Source organism: Aulonocara stuartgranti (assembly GCF_965226115.1).
Source record: "Aulonocara stuartgranti genome assembly, chromosome: 4".
Classification (NCBI taxonomy): domain Eukaryota; kingdom Metazoa; phylum Chordata; class Actinopteri; order Cichliformes; family Cichlidae; genus Aulonocara; species Aulonocara stuartgranti.
This window is the reverse complement of record NC_138942.1, coordinates 6,276,212-6,298,817: the sequence shown is the minus strand read 5'-3', so window position 1 is coordinate 6,298,817 and position 22,606 is coordinate 6,276,212. Positions and strand designations below refer to the sequence as shown.

At 40.9% G+C, this 22,606-nt stretch overlaps 1 protein-coding gene across 1 annotated transcript; it reads left to right on the top strand.

Moving 5' to 3' along the window:
• The first annotated feature begins 562 nt into the window (after nucleotides 1–562).
• On the top strand, nucleotides 563–21,412 carry map3k3 (mitogen-activated protein kinase kinase kinase 3). The gene is made up of 17 exons (XM_082529736.1): nucleotides 563–1,994; nucleotides 6,984–7,073; nucleotides 7,546–7,667; nucleotides 10,489–10,529; nucleotides 10,969–11,068; nucleotides 11,502–11,615; nucleotides 11,883–12,003; nucleotides 12,644–12,777; nucleotides 13,158–13,231; nucleotides 13,427–13,494; nucleotides 13,883–13,978; nucleotides 14,130–14,291; nucleotides 15,018–15,166; nucleotides 16,373–16,504; nucleotides 17,044–17,173; nucleotides 17,327–17,504; nucleotides 18,717–21,412. The coding sequence occupies exons 2-17, from the start codon at nucleotides 7,070–7,072 to the stop codon at nucleotides 18,943–18,945; spliced, it is 1,854 nt and encodes a 617-aa protein (XP_082385862.1). The 5' UTR covers nucleotides 563–1,994; nucleotides 6,984–7,069; the 3' UTR covers nucleotides 18,946–21,412.
• The last annotated feature ends 1,194 nt before the right edge of the window (nucleotides 21,413–22,606 follow it).

Genomic DNA, 22,606 nt, shown 5'->3' with positions numbered 1-22,606 from the left:
ACCCCAAACACACCTCCAGGTCGGTAAGGGCTATTTGACCAAGAAGGAGAGTGATGGATTGTGTGTGTCCAAACCTTTGACTGGTGTGTGTGTGTGTGTGTGTGTGTGTGTGTGTGTGTGTGCGCGTGTGTGTGTGTGTGTGTGCGCCCGCGCGCGAGCGTGTTTCTGCTTCTTTTAGATAAATTGCATATATTGTATAATTGTTGCATTACACTGCGCAATAAATGTTTCAAATACATGCAACAATAATCCTATGATATAATAAAGTACAACCCGTTGACCTTTTTACATAAGTATTCCACTCGCTCCAGGTCCAGTACTGCTGAAACAAAAATAAAATGAAAATACTTGACTTCAAATACTTCACGTTAGATTATTCTAACGTGTCATTTAAATTCAATCAGGGAATGCACGTTATTGTTCAATCTTAAAGGAAACATTGGATGACTTCTTAGACGGATGAGGACTGTTAAATTAAAAGCTGTGAATTTCGGATTTCCCAACTCTTTTTCACGGCAGCAAACGCTTCACGACGTCACAGCTGGTCCGCCCCTCCAATAATATTGTGCGCGCTCCAGAAAGAAGACTTCCACCGAGTAACAGCGCGTCCCCGCGGCTGCTCGGCTCTAATTTAGATAGTTTAGGAGTCAGAAATCCCCCCGGGATTAAATCATCGTTATTACTTGCGTTTGGATGCCGGACAGTGAAGCATCTGGGAAACATGGATACAACCTTTTCGAGCCGTTTTCTTGACTTCTTGGAAGCATAAAAGCTGGTTCCGGTGGCGATATTTTTTCTGTCAGGAAGTTTGACGTATTCAGCTGAAGATTATTTCTTGCTTTGTTTTGGTTCGGAAAAGTTGTGGACGACCGCTGGTTCCTTTCAACAAACGACATCTTTGTTACTGTCGCTAAAAACAGACCGAGCTCGTCTAATGTACGTTTTTTTGTTTATTTTTTAAATATCACTTTGCTGTTTATATGAATACTCCAGGATCTACAATTTTAGAGTCTGCAGCCCTGCGAAGTTTAAACATCGATGGACTTTATCTTACTTGGCTTCGCATGACATAACGCATCTGGTTAAAGTATATAATAAACTCAAATGTAGTACTTTTTTCTGCCAATGTCCCAATAGTCTGTTATTTTTAAGTCTGAACCCAGAACGGTGCTATCTCAATTAAATTAATCTGCACATTTTTATAGGCCAGATAGGCCTTCGTGTATTCTTCCCCGATTATGTTATATCATCAATCACGTTGCAATGCGATGCAGTTATGTTCAATGCAACAATGAGAATAAAAAACATCTTCTGCCTAGAATATTGTGGATTTAAACCTGGAACCACGGTCGAGGAAAACCTGCAAACTTAGCAGGAAGAGAGGCCATCAGAATCACGGAAATCGTACGGTCTTTCCTCTGGCGAGCTGCTACCCACAAATGGATTTCATACAGGCCATACGGTTACTGTTACACTTTGGTTTGGCAGCTTTTGTTCGTATTTAACACTGTAATGGGACACGGCTCTGAATACATTTCTAAATTCATCGATTTTTAGTGTGACTTCTAAAGATGTTTTGGAAATTTAAGTTTTCCAAGGATCCGAGGCTACAACGGCGCAAAAGTTTGCCTCTGGGCCACAGCTGGAGCTGTTTGATGTAGGTTTTCCCATCGGAACATTTTCTCTGTGAGGCTTACAGCTGCCTCTTGTGACCGTGCTTGTTTTTACAACCTGGAAAGAATCGGTTTGTGTGTGTGATCTAACTTTCCGTTAAAGAAGACAAGCCCCGGTACCTGGGGGGGTCAGCCCCGCCGATGGCACCTTTACAGTCACTCACACTCTTTGGTGTGTTGGTCTGACCGAGGACACTAATGGACGTTAACAACAGCTGGACCTACTGCGTCATTCCTGCCGCTAGACTACGGTGACCAGTCGGCTGTACGCGGGAGAACCTCGGTCCTGACCTGACCTGACCTGACCTGCCGACTCTACAGGTGAGGGTTGTGAGCTACACCTGAGAGTAGTGACAGGTGTAAATTATGCGCTGTGTTCATGCGACAGGGAAAAAATGTATATATTTGAAATATTTTTTATATCTGTCTGCCAAAAACAGAAATGTAAACTTTTCTAATTATTTACGTGGGTCGGGTTTATTATTATTATTGTTGTTATTGTTATTATTATTATTATTGAATAGGCTATGTCCTGGAAATTATTTGTTTTGCTGAATTAGTTGAATAAAGTCTAAGAAATTGACGGTATAAAAAGCTGGAGGGAATTGAAAATGAATATTGATTGTAGTTGTAGTATTTTCTAAAATGATTTGTGTGTGGTCTCTTGTCTTAATCAGTCAGGGTTGAAAATGCCATTCAGCTTTCCACCTTTTTAATTGAGAAAAAAAATTAAATTCATATTCCATAGTGAATATATAACAGCTGTGCTTACAAAATTTAATAGCTTATCTTCCTCAAGCATGTGTGTCATTCCATTCTGTTCCATTTTCTGTATCTATCCGGTTCGGGTTGCGTGGGCACTCCATCTCATCTGGGGGACTGCTGAGACATTTCCAAGTCAGCCAAGACATTATCTCTCCAGTGTGTGCTTTTTCTACCCTGGAGCCTTCTCCCAGTTTGGCTCAAAAAAACCTTCCTAGCACAGGACTTGGAGGAATTCTAGTTAGATGCCCAAACCGCCTCAACTGGCTTTTATCAATAGTAGAGTAGTGGCTCTGATGTGAGTCCCTCCCAAATCACTGAGCTCCTCATCTTTTCAATAAGGGAGAGCATCAGGCAGTAACTCGTCCCTGGCTTGGAGTCAGCAATCCACCCTTTTCTGGCTGAGGTTCATGGATTCAAACCTGGAGGTGCTGGTTCTCATTCCAGCTACTTAACACTTGCTTGCAAACCAACCCATGTTACGCTGGAGATCACTGCCTGATTAGTACGGAAAAACCACATCATCTGCAAAGAGCGGAGACGTGATCCTGAGGTTGCCAAAGCTGAAGCCCTCTGCCATGTGGCTATGCCTTAAAAATTCTGTCCATAAAAGTTATGAACAGAATCTGCAACAAAGGGCCAGAAGCATCATCCTAAACTTCCAAGTGATGCTGCAGAAGCATGTCAAACGAGACAGCCACAAGTTCAGAGTCTTAAGGAACTCGGGGCAAATTTAATCCACCCCAGGGGCTCGACCACTAAAGAGCTTTTGACTACTTCAAAATCAGTCACAGTAATGGGCCAGTCACCCCTCCTTGTCCCCAGACTTTGCTTCTACTGCAGAAGGTGTATCAGTGGGCTTGAGAAGTGACTATATCCTCTATTGAGGTCAGCAGAACCCCATCCCCATTGTAAACAGCGTGAGCAGGAAGCTGCTTCCCCTTCCTGAGTCACCTGACAGTTTGCCATAATTGCCAAGTGAGACCGAAAGTCTTGCTTCATTGCCTCCCCAGACTCTCAGACCCGTGTTTTTCACTATACGTTTGGGGTACGCCAAGTCTGTCCAGCATCTTCTACCACCACCTGTTTTAACTTATAGCCAGGTGGTGATCAGTTTACAGCTCTGCTCATCTCTTTACCTGAGTGTCCAACACAAACTGCAACAGGCAGATGGTCTGATAACAAAAACAATCACAAAGTCAATCCGCCTGACCAAATCACTGCTGTGGATTGCCCCCTTCCTCCCAAACTTAACCCCCAACCAGCGATTGACTCCAGGGTGGGACCCCAGTAACCCTATCCCAGGGTATCCATGCCCCTTTTTGTTTGTTTGTTTGTTTGTTTTTCCTTCATCTTGTGAATCACTCTTAGTTTGGCCCCTCAAACAGGACCAATTTGCTTTGGGAGACCATACCAGGGGCAAATAGCACTCAACAACATAGCTCCTGGGATCATGTGTGCACACAAACCCCTCCATCATGATAAGGTGGCAATTCAAACAACTGAACAAAAATCAACTCAACAGCTAAATTAATAACTTGTACCCAAAGCTCCACTGTGCAGTTATTTTTATTGATCTGAATTCCAGAGCAGCACAGGAAAGAGAGTGTGTCAGTGAAGTCTGAGATGGCAATGAACACCTACACTCAAGTATAGTCGTTTGACAATATTCAAAGGTCTAAATTTAAGTGTGACAGAGTTTATCTTGACTTAAGTCAATACGGGAAGTCTTTGGGCCAGATTAGTTATGGGCATATAAAAGCATAAATCTGTTTTATGGACGATAAGTCAGGACTTCTGTGTCAGAACTTCCAGATACACAGAGACGTTTGTGTATCTGCAGATGTAAGTTTGTTTTCTTAACAACTACTGTTGAAAACTAACCTTGAATGACTTCATGTTACTATTTAAAGGAAAAGAGAGAATTGATAATGAGTGATGCAATTGCTTACTAACTGCAATATTTTGCATGATGAAGTATTGAGAGGAGACATATTAGAGGATGCTTTGAAAGGCTAGGTTTAAATGCAACTATGAACCTAGAACAGAGCTCACTATAGGCTATTCCCCACGCCATCCTGGTTAGAGTTTAATTTTTGTCACATTTGTATTGAGGAGTAAGCAATGGGCCCATTTGCTGGATACATCTGACTTTGATTGCCAACTCCTGCTACTAAGACAACTTTGTTTTAAAGCTAATATACAGTAGTATATTAGCTTTAAAACAAAGTTGTCTTTATTCACAACACTTTTGCAAGCCTATCCATGAATGCAACAGAAGGTGCCAGCTTTCTGTCTTTAAATCTTTTTCGGTGGTTTTCATATTAACATGCACAATGAACATTTTGATGTACATTGTACATAAGCTTTGACTTTCAGTGTATTTCCATGTGTGAAAACACTACAGAGGACGTTCTAAGACTTCACGTAGCCAACACAAGCACAAGCTCTTTGTTGAGATTGCAATATTTAAATGTGGTGGGTTGCACTAAATGAAAAGCACATGTGCACCTGAAACAGGACAGACATCAGGCCATGGGATTTTGCTGCGAAGCCCTCAGTCCTAATGCATCACGGGCTTGAGACAGGGGACTGTGGCTGAGAAAAACAGCCTCAGACTAAACACCTCTTAAAGCAGACAGAGAAGAGAGGGTGGAGGAAAATCCATGTAAATCCTGCTAGTCCTGGAAATGCGATACAAGGAAAATAAAGCAGGCACAGCTGACTGGACTGGTACAGTGCAGCTTTACTCTCCATTGAATTCCCCGAATTCCACTTGGGAGGTAATTAAAATCAGGAGAAGCAAGAGAGAGATGAGGGTAGCTTGGGGACTTGACAGAGAAGCTTGTTGTTGTGCTGTTGACCATAAGGACCACTTGAGTTGAGGTTTTGTTTCTAAATACTGTGTTGACTGTTCTCTTTCTCACACATTTTTTTAGGTAATGCATGAGGTAATTGCTCTATGTTACCTCAAGTGTCTGTACACTAATGCAGCAGTGAGAAATACACGCTGCATAAATTCAGTGTTATTTACTTTGGAATTAGATGCTATAAACAAGTTCAAGGACTGCAGGACAAAACTATTTGGCACCTTCACCGTTGGCAGGGCAACTTGAGAGTAGCATAAGCTTGAAAGCAATGTGGCAACGCTCCGGCGACCACAGACGGACATGCCCTGCATTCCTGTGGGTGATTATTACCCAGAAAGCCACAAAGTCAATGAGTTGCCTCAGGTGCCGATGCTGCTTATTTCATGTACAGTAGAGTTTCTCGAGTTCTTGTTTTCCTTTAAGACAGCCTTTGACTACAGAATACAGACGGACAGCCTCTGCTGTTGGCTCCAGACTCAGACACTGTTCAGCTTCTTGTCTGACCTTCTTTGACTGGGGTTTTTTTAGTCACAGCTATATTCTAAATCAAACCAGTCCTTAGTTTTCAAGACTTACTCAGCAGCTAATGATAGAATTTGTGTAGAGGGATTGATTTGCTGCAGTATATTTCAAGAAAAATAAAGCATGTGTCAAGTGTGGGTTCAAGTTTCTGGTCATAAACATCTTCCTAAGGGTGCTGTGTGGTACACAGTTTCTACATAATATCACCAGATATTACATTGAGGTATCAGAACTGGGTGAGAAACAAGTCGGTGCGTTTCTGGGGGAACAGCTGTTTTAAACTGTAGTTGCTGGCAGTGAGTCACTTGTGTCTGGTTGACTGAACAATATTTACTCATTATTTGGGGCATTTGTGAAAACGAAGTTTGTGTTGAGACCTCAAAGTCTCAAGAAACTCTAAAGTGCTTTGTATTTGCCTTTGCCGAATTAGTTTAAATTCCATGGTTTATTGGTACAAATATGAGGGAAACCCTCTCCATTGAAGGAAATGCCTCAGTTTATAATGCTGTTGACGCCTTGAGCAGGGCTGATAATATTGCCTTGTTAACATCAACAATGGAGTTATGACACAACCAACTTTGAGTTTTGCAGCTCGTGCAAAGGAGGCTGTTTAAAGCTGGTAATTACTTGAAACAGCAGAAAACTCCTCACAAAGAACATTTTTCCCATATGAACAAAGCCAGAATAATCACTGCCAGGGCAGCTTGAATTTCAGCCGTTTCCAACTGTCATTCTTTCTCATGGGCAAACTCACAATACACATTCTCACATGCACTGCACACTTTCTCATTCGCCTAGCCTTGCAGTCAGAAAAACTCTTTAGGTCTGTGGTCTGCAGGGTTCAGTTACGTGCCTGCAAGGAATGAGAAGAGATTTGTGTTGTAAATGAAAAAGAGATTCTCTGAAACACATTAAACACTAATGTGTAATTTCATTACTGTAATTTCATATAAGACGGGTACAATATAACAAGTTCTTTGTCATGCCAGCGTTCTGGTCTTATTCTGCGATTCCTTTTTTTTTCTATTGTCTCCAATAACATTTACCAGTAAGGTAGTGCAAGTTTTTAATGATGCCCTTTGTCTTATCTGTTCTTACCTCAATTATTGCATGCTTTATTCTCATAACTAATTGATTTCTGTGTTTACCACTAAAGGCTCTGGGAGTTGGTTGGCACAGCAGAGGCAACCCTGCAAGTTTCCGAAGACTGGTTTGTAGACCTCGATCACAAACAACGCCACAATGAGTAAGTCTTAGAGTATAGTTTTCTAAACAACATTAAAAACAGACACAAACACACCAATCACCATCCCCGAGGGCATAGCTGGTGCGACTTGCTTCTCCAGACAGTCAGGTGAAGAGGACTGGTTTTCAGCATTCTGGAGATAGGGGTCTGGTTCAGCCCCAGGGCTGTATGATGTCTGTCCAAGCTATACAAGGGGAATATTTTTCTTTCGTGAGCTTTTCCAGACAAGACAGAACTTGCCCTGAGATCAAATGTGGGAATAAGGCTATCAAAAACAAAGTACTTCTTTCAAGCCTCCAATACTCAGTCACAGGATAGTTTCAATAAAGCTGCAATTAAAGATGACTGATTGTCTTTTCACACCTTTTAGTGCAGAGCTCATATGTCTTTCACTTTGTGCCGTGCTCACACCACTCATTTGTTAATCCACTGTCTAATTGTCTGCTTTTTGCCAACCTATTTTCCCCTGTAGATGAGAGGCAGGCTCTCCACTCTATAATGAAGGACCTCGTTGCTCTCCAGATGACGCGGCGGCAGCCTGTGTTGTCTCATGACAGCGGTAAACCCAAAACACCAGCACAGGCCAACAGACAGGTACAGCATCAGTCCATCGCAATTTGGCTATAAAGTAAGAATTAATTATCTAAAATTTCAGAAAATTAATGAAACTGAAGAACTTAAAATCTTACAAATCAAAAACAAAACATGCTGATCCAATATGAATACACAACATCAAGATTTTGTGAGTCTAAAAACACATAAGGTGAGTTTTGCAATGCAGTTCTGAAGACATAAAGTTGTCATTTATTAGGCAAGACCCTTTAGAAACAGGTCTAAACAAAGGTTAAACCCTATAAATTTGTTTGTCTTCATAAGCTGCTTCCTCAGTTGTTGTGTCTTAAATGAATCCGTTGTAATGTTGTGTTTTGAAGGACTATATTTTCTCTAAGTCATGTAGTGAGAAATGAGTTTAATAAACATAATCATAACATAATAAACATAAATTGTTCTATAATTCAATTTAAAACCCCGAGTCTAGAGATCAGGGGGACAAATGTGTCAAGCAAAGAATTTTTATTAGAGAAAACTTCTTTAATAGAGCTCAGTGTAAGTGTCCAGGACTATTTGGCAAAATTTTTTGATGCTTTTAGTATTTCTCCTGACGCACATGGTACATAGTTTTAGCAAAATTACATGAATTTCCAAAGTCACCACCAATTTGTCAAATAATTTTTTAGCTTTTCTAAAAAAGAAAAAAGAAAAAGTGGCACTTGGCCCACCTAAAATTTAATCTTGGTGTTTGCCCAAAGCAACGTTCTGGGGAAATAAAACTCGTTCCCATTCCTGCAAAAGTTGCATCTAAAGATTGATATACATACTTCACTTTTATCTGTACAGTGTGTGTGTATATATATAAAGCTTATGTGAGCACCTGACAAGTTTACAAAAGAAATTGGACACTAGGGAGCAAGGACCCTAGTTTTGTCCAAAGGTAGAATGGAAAAGTTCACAAGTAGTAGAAACAAATTCTTCCTCATTTCACAGTTTTACGTGGGCTGTTTGAAGAATCTTTGCCCGGGATATAATAATGCAAATTGTGGGGGATAGTAATAGTAGTGATATGACAATATTTAAAAGAGAAAAATACATCCAAGTTAAATTTGACCCGGGTTGTTGCTGTTCATGGGTTAATGGTCAGCATCCTGAATCCTAAGCTGTAGTTTTGTCCTCAATTTCCAGTATTACACTTTGTTTTTTTTGTCCAAATGAAAGCAATGGGAAATAACTTAGTTGGTAAGATTTAGAGCTGGTGGTAGGTGCAGTTTGTTACCTTTGGACAGGACCATGTTAGCTGATCTCTCCGTTTCCAGTCGGATCCTGGCTGTAGCTTCATGTTTTCTGATGGTCAGTCAGGAAGCAATCTCCTCATGTAACTCTACAAGAAGGTGAATAAGTTTGTTTCCTGTAGAATTATAACAAGAAATTCTCTCTCTGCTTGGCTATCCATGTAATCTCGGTAACTTTATTTGCAGTTGTTACGAGTGCAAGTTCTCTAAGAAATGAAAGAGGTACACATTGGCTCGGCTTTGTGTGAGACCCACAGGTGAAGTCTAATTGGTATGATCACCACTACTCCTCAGTGCAGCCTGAACTCTCTTAGGCAAGCCTTCTTGTAATTTACTCAATTAATCTTCAGCAATAATTTTACAGACGTCTTGAGGGACATTCTTAGGATGTTGGCTGCCTTTTGTTGCCTTCTGTCTGATTCCACGCCACTTCAGTAATAATACGATCTATCATTTGAGGAGGCCAATCCATGACTGCTGGAGTTTCATTGTGTTTTTTCTATACCTATATGCTTTGGAAGTGTGTTTGGGGATATTATCACACACTTTCTAGATGGTATTGCATGGTGGATCAAAATCTGACAGTATGTTTTTTCATGCATAATTCCATCAGTTTTGACAAGATTCCCAACACCACTGGCTGCAGCCCCAAACCAGACAGAGCCTTAATTGTGGTTTACAGATGGCTGTAGACACTCATTCTTGGCCCTTTTTTCTGACGTCATTTGACGCACGTACTGACGATTTGAACCAAAAATTTGGAATTTGTATTGATCACTCTGTAAGACCTGTTGCCACTGATTTTCACTCCAGTTCTCGTGGAGTCTGGCACACCTCAGGCTTTTCTCCCTGTTTCCCTTCCTTAAGAATGGCTTCTTGACAGCTATTCACTAAGACCATTTCTGATCAGGGTTCAGTGAACAGTAGATGGATCAATTGGAGGACAAAATGCAAAGGCCTGTGTCAGGTCTAAATTTGATTTCTTTTTCTTATTTCTTAAAGACATGACTCATCCGAATCTTTGCCACCTAATTTTTGTTCTGCTTGTCTAGTTTCCTTAAAATTTTAAGGACACACTGCATAAGATATGCCAAGTGTGCAGCATATAGCTCTTCGCGAATCATCTTACTGGTGTAAGAATACTGTTTAGGGCTTAAACTTTGTTCTCATTGGCATTTTACATAGATTCAGTAAAGAAACAAGAAATAATTATGTGCTTTTCCACCGGGCTGCTAGTAACAAAGAATCAGAAGACGCAATTTAAAATAGGTTCTTTCCTAAGTTGTTAGTTATGTGTAGATACAACTTTGAGTAAAACAACATTTCTCTGAAAAGGTTCAGGTACAACGACAACTGGTCTAAATAATGAGTGAAAAAGCAGTCAATCTCCAAAAGAAAATCTTTTAAAGACTTGCATTAAGATTAGCAAACCACTGCTCACTTTTTAAAAAATTGCCAGAAAATCTGGCTCCTGGAAAGCAAAATATAAAGAAATGAGAAGTTACTTGAGACTTTTGTACATTACTGTATTAGCACTCTTTGAGCTTGCTATTTCTGCTTTCTTTCAGGACGACGTCAGGATAAAGTTTGAGTTCTCAGGAGAGAGGAGGTGAGTTTGGCGTGGTTTGCATTAACATGCATGTTGAGAATGTGTGGCTATCGTGCTTTCCAGTAGTATACGTTCATATGCAAGTGAGAGGGACTAATAACTTATGGAGGAGACATAAACACATTCACTTAGGCATGCAGCTGTTGTCACATGTTCCAGTTCATGAAAGAGCACTTCTCACAGTCTGACACACACTTCATTCAGACTGGTATGTGAGCTGGAGAAGAGAAGGGGAAAGGACTGTGGTTAGCCAGCGACTGCCAACATAAACCACAAATATGCAAGGTGTACATAGAAAAATCTGCACACACTCAAAACATCAGCTTGTGTATTTTGTTTGCATGTGTGCACGTAATTTAATGCAGTTTCTTTACCAACTGGTGTAAATCTTTCATAATTCCTTTGTCTGGATGATTCATTGCTGCTTTTCTTTTTGCAGGATCCTGGTCTTTGGACGACCTGTACAGTTTGAGGAAATTCAGCAGAAAGTCAAGACGGTCTTTGGCCAGCAGCTAGACCTGCATTATATGAACAATGAGGTAAAGTGTTATACTGTGCCCCCCCCCCCCCCCCCCCGCCCCCTTCACCCAACCACCCACCCACAGCTGCTCCTTCCTCAAGAATTTGACGGATCGTTGAGTCGAGACATGTTCAGAGTCAAGTAAAAGATGCAGGAAATTGTACTTTAAATCTTAAGATGTTATGTTCTTAAATAGTAGTTGTAAATCCTCTTTTGAGGAAGGGCAAGTAATTTGGTAAATGGAAACATGAGTAATGGATCATCCGTTATCAACTTTCCAATTCTCATTCGCTCAATTGTGCCTTCCTGCATGTCTGTTTTCTGTGTTGATTTAATGTTCGTGCATTTTACGTTTGAACAGCAGCCTGTGTATGCTTGTAAATGTTGGCAAGAATTTGTTTCCATGTCATTTTGAATGTGTGTGTTCTTTTTGTTGTCTGGTTTCTTGGCAGTTGTCCATTCCTCTGCGAGGACAGGATGACCTTGACAAGGCAATCGACTTACTAGACCGGAGCTCCAACATGAAGAGCATCAGGATACTGCTTCTCACTCAGGAGCACAGCAATGTAAGACTCAAGACACACACACACACACACACACACACACACACACACACACACACACACACACACACACACACACACACACACACAGGGGCGTGCATTTACAGCATACAGTTGCATCACTACCATTTCTCCACCACAGCGCCATGTTCTGAAATACCCAAGTTCCTGATTTACCGACACTAACTGGTTTGATGACATGAGGAAATTGTTAAATGTGTTAAAGCATTGTTCACATCTTCTGTTCTCCTATCTTTTCCCAAACTACAGGCGTCCTCTCCTTCCCACCACGTGCCATGTAAGCAGGTGAGGATCAAATCCTCCCACTCCACTGGAGATGTGAGCACAGTGTACCAAAGCTCCGAGCCCAGGGGGCGTCACCTATCAACTGGTAAATACTGTGATTTCTGGTCTATTTAAAGTTCTTCACAATTTTACTCATTTGAGAAAAAAAGAGATCTGATTGACTTGAACTGGATTATATCTCCTGAGAGTTACTGAATTATCAGTTATGGATATTTTTGTTGTGCCTTGATTTCCTTGCCTGTCTTATTTTACTCTCTTGTACTGGTGTGTCTTTTGCTTCCCCTTGTTGCAATGGGTCCTCTTCCTTTTCCTGTTCACCATCACTAGACGATGCCTGCTGGACAGCAGCCAATCAGATTACAGAATGCTATTAGTGTGGCGGACCAGTGGTCTGTTTTAGGATTTTTTTTTTTCCCCCTCTAGAAGAGGAGGGGTCAAAGTAGCTCCTAGAAGGCTTGAGAGCTTTGCATCATAACAAGTTTAAATGCTGAAACTAGTTCTCATTGTTGCCTTATCTTTGTTGGTCAGCAAGAAGAAAACCCCCAAAATTACAACATGGATGTGTCATCGAGTTTTTTGACTGTAGTCTCAACAGCAACATGTCCGACTTTCATGTGTACAGGAAAATAAAAATTAGTTTCAGTTGAGAGGAACAGAGCCTAACAATTTTTAAAATCAGGCAAACATGTAACTTGCTAATACACATCATTTCTGACTGATTCCAGGTTCTCAGAACACAGGGCGTAGTTCCCCACCTCCTGGCTACGTCCCTGAACGCCAGCAGAGGATTGCCCGCCAAGGTTCATACACCAGCATAAACAGTGAGGGAGAGTTCATCCCAGAAACCAGCGATCAATGCGTGAGCCATCTCTTTATTCATAATGGGGGAAAAGAAAACTTATAATAGAAATCATATGGATCTTGTGTCTTTGTGATTACGACTTTTAAGATTTGTTTACCTATGAGATTCAATTAAGATCTTTTCCGACTTTGGTTTTTAATGGGCTGTGAGGCTGACATGATGAGATTTTGTAAACATGTTCCTAAGAAGTTCAAATTAAGTTTGGGAATAAAAAGCTGAACTAAGTGCTCGGTGAATTCCCCAGATTTGCTCATCTCCATTTTCCAGTGCAGCTGTTCTACAGAAAATGAAAGTTTTCAAAAACATAGTCCTGTGTGTACGCAAACCACACACGCATAAAAACGGACACTCTGAATTTTCCATTGTGCCCTGTGCAGGTGCTGGATCCCTGGAGCAGTGCAGAGAACTCAATTTCTGGAAGCTGCCAGTCTCTGGACAGCAACTCAGACAGGTGACAAACAGGCTCTGCCTGCTAAATGTAAAACTAACACTGATGCCTCCTACCAGGAGCTTCTCCATTACATTTCAACTACTGGTATTTGGAAAATAAAATAAATGCAATGTTTTGCTGATGAAATGCTTAGCTCATTATGGGAAGGCTTCTGAACATACCTCAGTCTTCATCCTTCCCGCTCCTCTTTCACAGCCCCTCACTGAGGAAGTCTCGCATGCACAGAGCCAAGAGTTACCCTGATAATCGTCAAGAGTGCTCAGGTAACAGCCAAGCCAAGTATCTCCATTACCTATATAGAAAGATGATTACAGCACTCATGTAATAAGACATACAATGTGTGCATTCAGTCAATACCTTAGTATGTCTTTAAAGCCCTGAAGACAAGTTGGGTAAAGATTATATTATACACAATATAATCATTTAATAATAATTTATCTGTTATCTACTTTTGTTAATCAGTGTTTTCTTGTCAGTGATAATGTAAACTGACTGCAAGCTTACATGAACAGCATTTTTTGTAAGTACAAGCTACAAAATAGAGTATCAAAGAAGCTAAATTTAATGGTACGTGACACCGTGCAGCTAACTAAACTGTTGTTCAACTGCAGCTTCCTGCTGAGCTATGACACTCTGGGTGTTTGTTTTCAGATCGGGAGAATCATGTGTATGACAGGGTTGCAGGGAAGGGAGGCACCTTTCCTCGAAGGTACCTTGTGTCCCTCCCTTATAAGGACAACAGTGAAGGTGAGATTAATGATATCTACTATATATGTAGCATTTTTCAAGTAGGTAAAATTTTTTTCCTACTGCCTCCATCTGTAGTATAGCCTTCCTTAGTCTCACCATTCACAATGTTATATTAGAATCAGCCGCACTCTTTCCTGTTCTCCTCAAGGTCGCCGAACGTTTCCACGGATTCGTCGCCCTCAGGGGAACCTTTTCACTCTAGTGCCCTCAAGACGGTCACTCAACGGCAGTGAGGAGAGTCTGGGCAGCTGGCAGCAGGTCGACGCACAAGGCAGGCTACGCCCCCAGGATCGTTCTGTTCCCCATAAGTGTGAGTAAAACACAACTTTTTAATAAAAAACTTCATACGCAGTGCTTGTGACAGAGGTGAATAAATGAGTCAACAGCGCTAATTATTTTTTTCAGCTGAAGCTTATCTCAATCATGATAGTTCCTGTTATACTGCATCATAAAGAAAAAACCATTTGATTTCATCCTCTTCATAAAATCACCCACGGGAGCAAAATTATAGTGTCGGTAAATGAAACTTGTAACTAAATTTGACAGGAAGTTCGGTCAAATGACAATTTTAACTCCGGGTACTTGGAGCCAAGTCTGCCTTAAAGACTGGATTTGAAATTGTAACTGGAAATGACCATTTAAGGAAGTTGTGTAACAGTCCTGAGATCAATTCCACCATTAGGCTGGCGTCTTTCTGTCTGTTTAGTTTGCATGTTCTTCCCGTGTTTGTGTGGGTTCTCTCTGAGTACTCCGGCTTCCTCCCACAGTCCAAAGACATGCAGTTAGTGGGGATAGGTTAATTGGAAAATCTAAATTGCCCATAGGTGTGAATGTGAGTATGAGGTGTGTATATGTGTTAACCCTGCGACAGATTGGCGACCTGTTCAGGGTGTACGCTGCCTCTCGCCCTAAGACAGCTGGGAAAGGCTCCAGCCCCGTGCGACCCTGAAAAGGATAAGTGGAAGAGAATGAATGGATACATAAAACAACAACCAACAAATGTTTTGTTTTTTGTTTTTTGTCTGTTTGTTTTCAGCGCCCAGTGCTCCGGTGACGTGGCGCCGAGGGAAGCTTCTGGGCCAGGGCGCGTTTGGTCAGGTTTACCTGTGTTATGATGTAGATACTGGGAGAGAGCTGGCTGCCAAGCAAGTCCAGTTTGATCCTGACAGTCCTGAGACCAGTAAGGTGAGGAGCTAGGAGATATTCATTGACACGGATGGTTATGCATACCTTCATAAGCAGAATTTTTTTTTTTTTCACGTGTGTGGGTGTTCTCACTATTTCTCTCCCTGGTACTCTTATTTCCACGGTGACTTTCTTGTCATGCTCACATGTTGTATATTTGCAAACTTTTGCTTTTGCTTGTACATTAAAATTGTTTGTCAGAAGGTTACATCACATCCTCTTTTTACTGTATATCTCATGAATGATGAAATCGTTTTTTTCTTCTTGTTTTTTTTAATGTCAAACTCAAGCTTGCACATTACTGACAAGTCATGAGTCGGGACCAATGTCCAGCTGAAAATGTGCCAAGTGTGACTTCATACGATAATCTGTTCGGGTCATTATGCTGGAATGTAGATTGTTAGCAGGAATAGCTGAGCATGGGATTAATAAATCAACCAACATCCACAGTTTAGCTACGGCTCTGGATTCAAGCTTCCAATTTTATTTTATCCCCCGAGACAAAAATAAAAGCCTGCTGGAAGGAAAATCAACAAACTAAAAGTGGAATGCATCGTAGAAGTTGTCCTTCCACCATCAACCCCCCTCTTCCCCATTTTAATTTCTTTTCCTGTCTGCCACAGAGAAAACACGCACTGTCACTTCCTGTATCTGAGAGCAGCCAGATATTGCAGTGGTGACGGAGGGGCGATGGGTCAGCATTGCATTGACCTCTTGTTACCCCTTCACACCCCCACTCCCACCTCCTGCTTGTAGCAAATGTGATTCAGTATTTGCTTCTGTTAAAGCAGCTTCAGTGCTGGGACCTGGGGATTAGTTTGTGTCCCTCTGAGTTCCTACTCTTCCTTTCTCTCTGTCTCTCTCTCTCTGCTGTGGCCTAATTCTCTGAAGTAAACACAGGAACTACTTTTAGGGAACTGTGCTGTTGGCTTTTATTGACTCCCTGCATTAGTTTCCACTTTTGGCTTGACTTCACATGCAGTAAAGAAAAAGTAGCATTTGTTTATGGCTGCATTTGTTTATGATGACTGTGTAATGCTAACTGATATAACAGGGTCTGGGGCGGGAATTAGCTGTAGCTGAAATCCACATTGTGCAATTTGCAAATCCATAAAAATGCAAAGATGTTGAAAAATTATAGATTTTCTGTTATTTGTTGCCCTTTCTTCAGTTTTTAATTTTCCCTGTGTTCACTGTTCTGTGCAGGAGGTCAGCGCTTTAGAGTGCGAAATCCAGCTGCTGAAAAACCTACATCACGAGCGCATTGTTCAGTACTACGGTTGTTTGAGGGATCACAATGAGAAAACTCTCACTATTTTCATGGAGTACATGCCGGGGGTGAGTCTCAGCAGCTCTCATTTTACAGATTCAGGCAGAGCAGTGATTGTTTTCATGATAATCATTTGCTCAATCGCAGGCTGTGTGTTCATTTCCATTGCATGTAGGACTGAAACCAGTCGCACGAGGGCAACAAAGACACAAATGTCCACGAGTTAATGTTTTGCATTGCTGTGTTGACAATATAAACATATTTTTTTATTCAGTAAAGCGATTTGACCACTGTAGCTCACAGTAACTGGGCAGTTTTTTGTTTTTTAACTATTCTAGAAACTAGTGACAGAAAGTGACAATGTGTGATTTTACTTAAGCGGGGAAAGTAAAATAATGTTTTTCTTTACTCATATGCAGTTGTTTGTTATTGAATAACTGGCTGAGAAACACATGTTTGTTTCCTTTTCATTCTTCTGTCATCTTCAGCTTTTTAACTTGATTTCTTAGCTCATTGTCTTTACTCTTTATTGCATTCACTATCTCTGACTTGTTAAGCTGTTGTTTTAAGGCGTTACCATGTAAAACCTGTGATTTCTTCCTGTCAGGGTTCTGTCAAAGATCAGCTGAAGGCCTATGGGGCCCTGACAGAAAATGTCACCCGCAAGTACACAAGGCAGATACTGGAAGGCATGTCCTATCTGCACAGCAACATGATTGTACACAGGGACATCAAAGGTATTCCTGTTAAACTGCAGATACTGAAACATCATGCTCTGCAGAAAGAAAACGTTTAGTATTTTATAATGAGATGCTTGGTTCTTACTGCGTGTGGATGATGATTATTGACATGTAATATTTTGCATGTTTCATATCAACTGTGGCTTTCAGGTGCCAACATCCTGCGGGATTCAGCGGGAAACGTGAAGCTTGGAGATTTTGGTGCCAGCAAAAGGCTCCAGACCATCTGCATGTCTGGCACCGGCATACGCTCTGTAACCGGCACCCCCTACTGGATGAGTCCGGAGGTGATCAGTGGAGAGGGCTACGGAAGGAAAGCTGATGTCTGGTAAGACCAAAAGATCCACTTCAGTTTAGTTTTGTCCAAGTTGATCAAGGCGGTGTGTTAAACTGAAGTTGACCTCTGCACCGTTTCAAAAGGCTTGCTGACATACAGTTTATTTGCTAGAAAGAGAGAGAGGCTTAGTAGAAACTATGGAACTGATACAAATGCATGATGGTGGTACAGGTTTTGGTGTTGACATGGATGCGTTAGATGGGGCACAAAATAATGACTAAAACTACAAGAACTATATTCTTAATCTGTGCATTTACTCAAGGACTGCACTTTGAGTACATCTTTTTATGCCTCCTTGCTTTATTCTTTTGGTACACTGCTTCTTTACAGCAACATCCATACATGAAGCATTCTCTACTTCAGTTTTTTGTGTCTCTCAGTTAACAAATCAACTTACACATTAAACATAGAGTAAAAAAAGCAAGGTTTAATGTTGTCAGGTCACGGAAATCTTATTTTACATACAGATGTATCTTTACCCAAATCCTTCAGTAGACTGGCAACTTGTCCAGGATGTACCCCCTCTGTCCCAGTGACAGCTAAGATATGCTCCTGCAGTAGCTGCAGTAGTGAATGAGATCACCAGCAGTCTTTATTCACTAATAATCGGGTGTTTGTTGTTGCGATTGGTGCTGGAAACTTGTGTGAGAGTGAAACAAACACATGAAGCACCTTGATTGAAGTAACAAACTGCTAAGTTTATTGGGCAGAAACACTTGAAGATGAAATTAGGATCACACAATGAGGGAATGGGGAGGCTGAGACGTGTGAAAATACCAGGCTATTACTTGGTAAGCAGGAGTAACAATGTTCTCTCAAAAGAAAACACTGAGTGAGGAGCCTGCTGTATGAAACCCACTTTCTACTACACTCCCACACACAGCAGACCACATTCCCTCATGCAGTCTAATTGGGTGGTGACCAACCAGGCGAGTGATGTGATTGGCTGAAGGCCAGTCAAACAGGTCATTACAGAAGTTGGTATGTTCCAGGTTTTCAGTTTGTGCTGGAAGGAGAGTAATGCTCCCAGATAGGTGGCAGAGGCCATCTGCAGACAGTGTGTGTCGAAGTTTCCACCAAACACATTCCTGTAAGGCTTTAGGAGTGAGTCGCACAGAAAAAATGTGGTATTTGTTTCAACTTGTTTTGAGACTCCACTGTAAGTCATATTAAAGTTACATTTATTGTGTATGTCTTTTGTAGGAGTCTTGGTTGCACAGTGGTCGAAATGCTGACAGAAAAGCCACCGTGGGCTGAATATGAGGCCATGGCAGCGATATTCAAGATTGCCACCCAGCCCACCAACCCGCTTCTGCCCTCGCACACGTCCGACCAGGCACGGGACTTCATCCGCAGCATTTTTGTGGAAGCCAAACACAGGCCCAGTGCTGAGGAGCTGCTCAGACACCCTTTCTCCCAGATACTGTGTTGAGACCTGCGTGGTTTCTGAACTGAACCACAGAGTAGCCTCAGCAGCATGTGCAGCTTCCTTAAGATCCCAGAAATCCAGACATAGAGATGACTGAGATGTCAGTGTTAAGGGCACTGAGCTTCTTCCAGGACTCAGATACTTCAAAGAAGATTTCTCACAAGCACATCCAAAGAACACAAACAACACTGACCATGGCAGTCAACACGAAGCCTTAGAAATGCCAGTATGTGCTCTTACAAGAGTCTCCACAAGGGGGGAACAAAACACAGATTAAGTAGCTTGATAGATTCAAGCTCACACAGTCACACACACCAAATGATGCACTCCAAAGGCAGAATGATGTAGTTAAGGCTCAAGCACCAGTTGCATCAGCTCCCATGTTTACATTCACTTGTGCAGTTATGAGAAATACCAGATATCCTTAAGTATTTAAATCTAAACATGCAGCTTAGGCTCATTTTAAAGCTACAGTGAGCCGAAAGTGTAAGCTGAACCACAGTGTCGCTAAATGGACAGGATCGCTGTTCTGTTTTCCCCATCTTGTCCATCTCCATCTTTCTGAGACAAAGAAATCTCTCTTTTTTAAGCTATTTGTGATGCACTTTTTCAGTTTTTACCCCTTTAAAATTAAGATGTTTTAGGATGGTTTAGTTATCTTGGTAAAAGGGAAGATAGGAAATTTGGATAACATCATGATAGGACACAAATACACAAAGCCTGATGATATTATCTTGAATAGACGATGATCCTCCACAACTATGAGGGTCATTTGTTTTTCTGTTTATTGCATTTGAATGGATCTAACATTAGTTTATCTGGAAAATAGTCATCCTGCAGTCTTTGAACAGAATATATAAGAAAAATCTTTTTAAAACATGAAGTAGAAATCAAGACTTTGTAACTGCCAAAGAGTTGTCGTGTGCGGCTAAAGTAAGAAACGCACGTTACTCCCAACTTGACCAATTAGTTTAAATTAGTTAGTTTTTTACTCAAGTTTAATTTTGAGAAACTTTTCAACGATTGCCAGGTGTTTTGTTTTTTTGACATGCTTCGCTATTTCACTTGAAACTAGTTTTCATGTGTGAGAGGTGCAAACAGGAGCAATGCAGGTGCTTAGCCTGATCTAAGAGAGATTTTTCTAACAGTTAGTTTTCAGGTAGAAGAACAATATCTACTCTTTCAGGCCGTCTTAATGCATTCAGGTAAATTCAGAAAATCAGTGCGTTTCAATACAGTCTGGGGACTGAGCTGAATAATGTAATAAACAGTTTAAGGGATGTTTAGGGTGGAACTTCACCTCGTAGTAACTAATTTTTCTGTCAGACATCCTCCTGCTGTAGCTCAGAGCAGGAGTAGATAAACTAACCTTGTATGTATAAAAGTAAATCAGATGACGCTTTTTATTGTTTGAAAAGTCAAACTAAAGGCCTTAATGTGATGGGCCTTCTTCGTGTTCACGTGTGTCTGGCCCAGACCTCCCTGACTGAGAAGCTTTAGCGTAAAGATCAATTTAAATCAGATGCACTTTTCTATAAAAGGAATGTTTGTGATGTTTTGGTTTGTTTAACTTCAAATGTGAAAATTCTTTCACTTGTATTTATATCCCCATGTCCACTCCAGTTAGATGTTTATAGGTATATATGTTTAAATATATTTTTTATATTCAGACTCTGTCAAAGCTAATGATACTTTGAGGACTTAGTTTTGTTAAAGGTGACTCATTGAAAGCAACTGGTTTTGCAGACATTTCAGAAATGGGGTTTATAAATGAAAAATGGATGGAAAACGAACTCAGGCTGCCTGGTTTTTGTTCCAGTGCAGAAAAATGTTTCCACACATCCTTAGCTATACATTTTGAAGGCAGTATTACCTGACAGGTTATGGAAAATTTGCATGATTGGCCATACTGTTTTGACTCATCTAGGAGACACATGAATGAAACCTTTAGGGGTTTAACTTACAAAAGAAATTTATAGGAATATTTTTCTGTGAACTCAGTGTTATTAAAGCATAATTAAGTGGTGTGTGAGCCAAAGACAAACAGGATCAGAGCCAGCGCTGAATGTCAGAGTTCGCTGTTCAACCCAGACGACGACTTTGTTTATCCCAGGGTTCAGACGAGTCCAGTATTAAATGATTTTTCTGGGCAATAAGCTTGCTACTGCCGTAACTGTAATAGAAAACTATTTCTATGGGGCTGCTACATGCTAAAGGCAGCTAAAATGTGTTTTAAGTGATGCAGTTTTAAAGAAATTAAGGACCCTAGGATGATCAAATGAATACAGACTAGCTGGTAGAAATCAATATATGTAAATGTATTATATGTATCATGACAAGACTTGCAGTGCAAAGTCTAATGTATCAAATTTATTTTACAGCAAGAAAAGAATAGTATGTTATATATAAATATATACTGTATATATGTCCTTCCCTGTCTCAAAAACAAATAAATAGTTTTTAAATATGTTGTCTAATTGTTATCAGTGTATTTATATGCGTGGGAGGACGAGCCTGTCCAAACCCAGTGAGTCCTGTAAATGAAGGGACACAGGAGACTGAGCTCATTGTTGGCAATAAGAAGCTACTTGATTGATGCGCTCGTTTTTCTTTTCTCTCCCTCCCTCGCTCTGTTTCTTCCTCTCGTTTGGCTCTTTCATTCCTCTCATGAGGGAAAGCAGGAGGCAGACACAGGAAGAAGAGATTTCTACAGGCCGTGTCCGCCTGTGAGATGGATAAACAGACTGTATCGAACAAAGGGTCTTTTTTTTTTCGTGAACTGGTGTCATATAGACATTCCCTTACTTTTGAGAGGCTTTGTTTTTATTGTCTTTTCACTTTTTTTTGAGAATGGGATTATAGTGTAGAGTGAGATTTTAGGGTAAATGACAGCTTTCTTTTCTTTTGTTTCAACTAATCATTTTACCACAAATGTGCTGCATAGATTATCCATAAGGAAACCATTATCATTGGTTTTAATTGGTTCAAAACTGTTTGTCAAAGCACATCCTGTAGTATTCTCATCCTATCAAAATACTTTGCTAAACTAATGACATCTCTGTCTGCTAGATAACTTAGTAACTAGTATTTGCAACTTGTTAAACATGGAGAACGAGGCCTCTAAATATCTGAAGGTTAGGATTATTACTGTGAGCTGATGATGTTAACGCTTATCCAACAAAAACTCTAGCGTGCCCTCTCTTTCTTGTCTTTAATGAGGCTGTAAATTCTGACATGTTAATGATTTTCTGACCTGAGTATAATCAAGTGAAGCTTGGGTTGTTATCTGAGTGCCATCCTCATTATGTGATGTGTAGGGTAAGCAGAGCTATCTGTGTGTATTTGGGCCCCCAGCATTCCTGCTGACAGGCAGACTGGAGCTTGGGCTCTAAACCCCGTCTCTCTGACGTCTTCTTTGTGGCTACGCTCTGTTTGGACCTAGTGGTGCTGAGTCATATTGCTGTTCAGTCTGTCCCAGTTAAGCCCCCCTGATTTTCATTAAAACCCTTTTCCCATAAGGCCTTGCAGCTTCAGTAGAACCCAAGCATTCAGCTGTGTTGTTTTTAACTGTCAAGTCTCCATCGGCACCAGCCTACAGTCAGTACCAGCAGTGGGAGAGTGCTCAGATCCTTTGTTTATTGCACAAGAACAGGTGTTTTCATTT

What these genes read in the sequence shown, in the direction of transcription:
- map3k3 (XM_082529736.1), top strand. An exon ending in TAATCGTCAAGAGTGCTCAG is followed by an intron (nt 13,495 to 13,882) that starts GTAACAGCCAAG and finishes GTTTGTTTTCAG; the next exon opens with ATCGGGAGAATCATGTGTAT. An exon ending in GGAAGGAAAGCTGATGTCTG is followed by an intron (nt 17,505 to 18,716) that starts GTAAGACCAAAA and finishes TGTCTTTTGTAG; the next exon opens with GAGTCTTGGTTGCACAGTGG.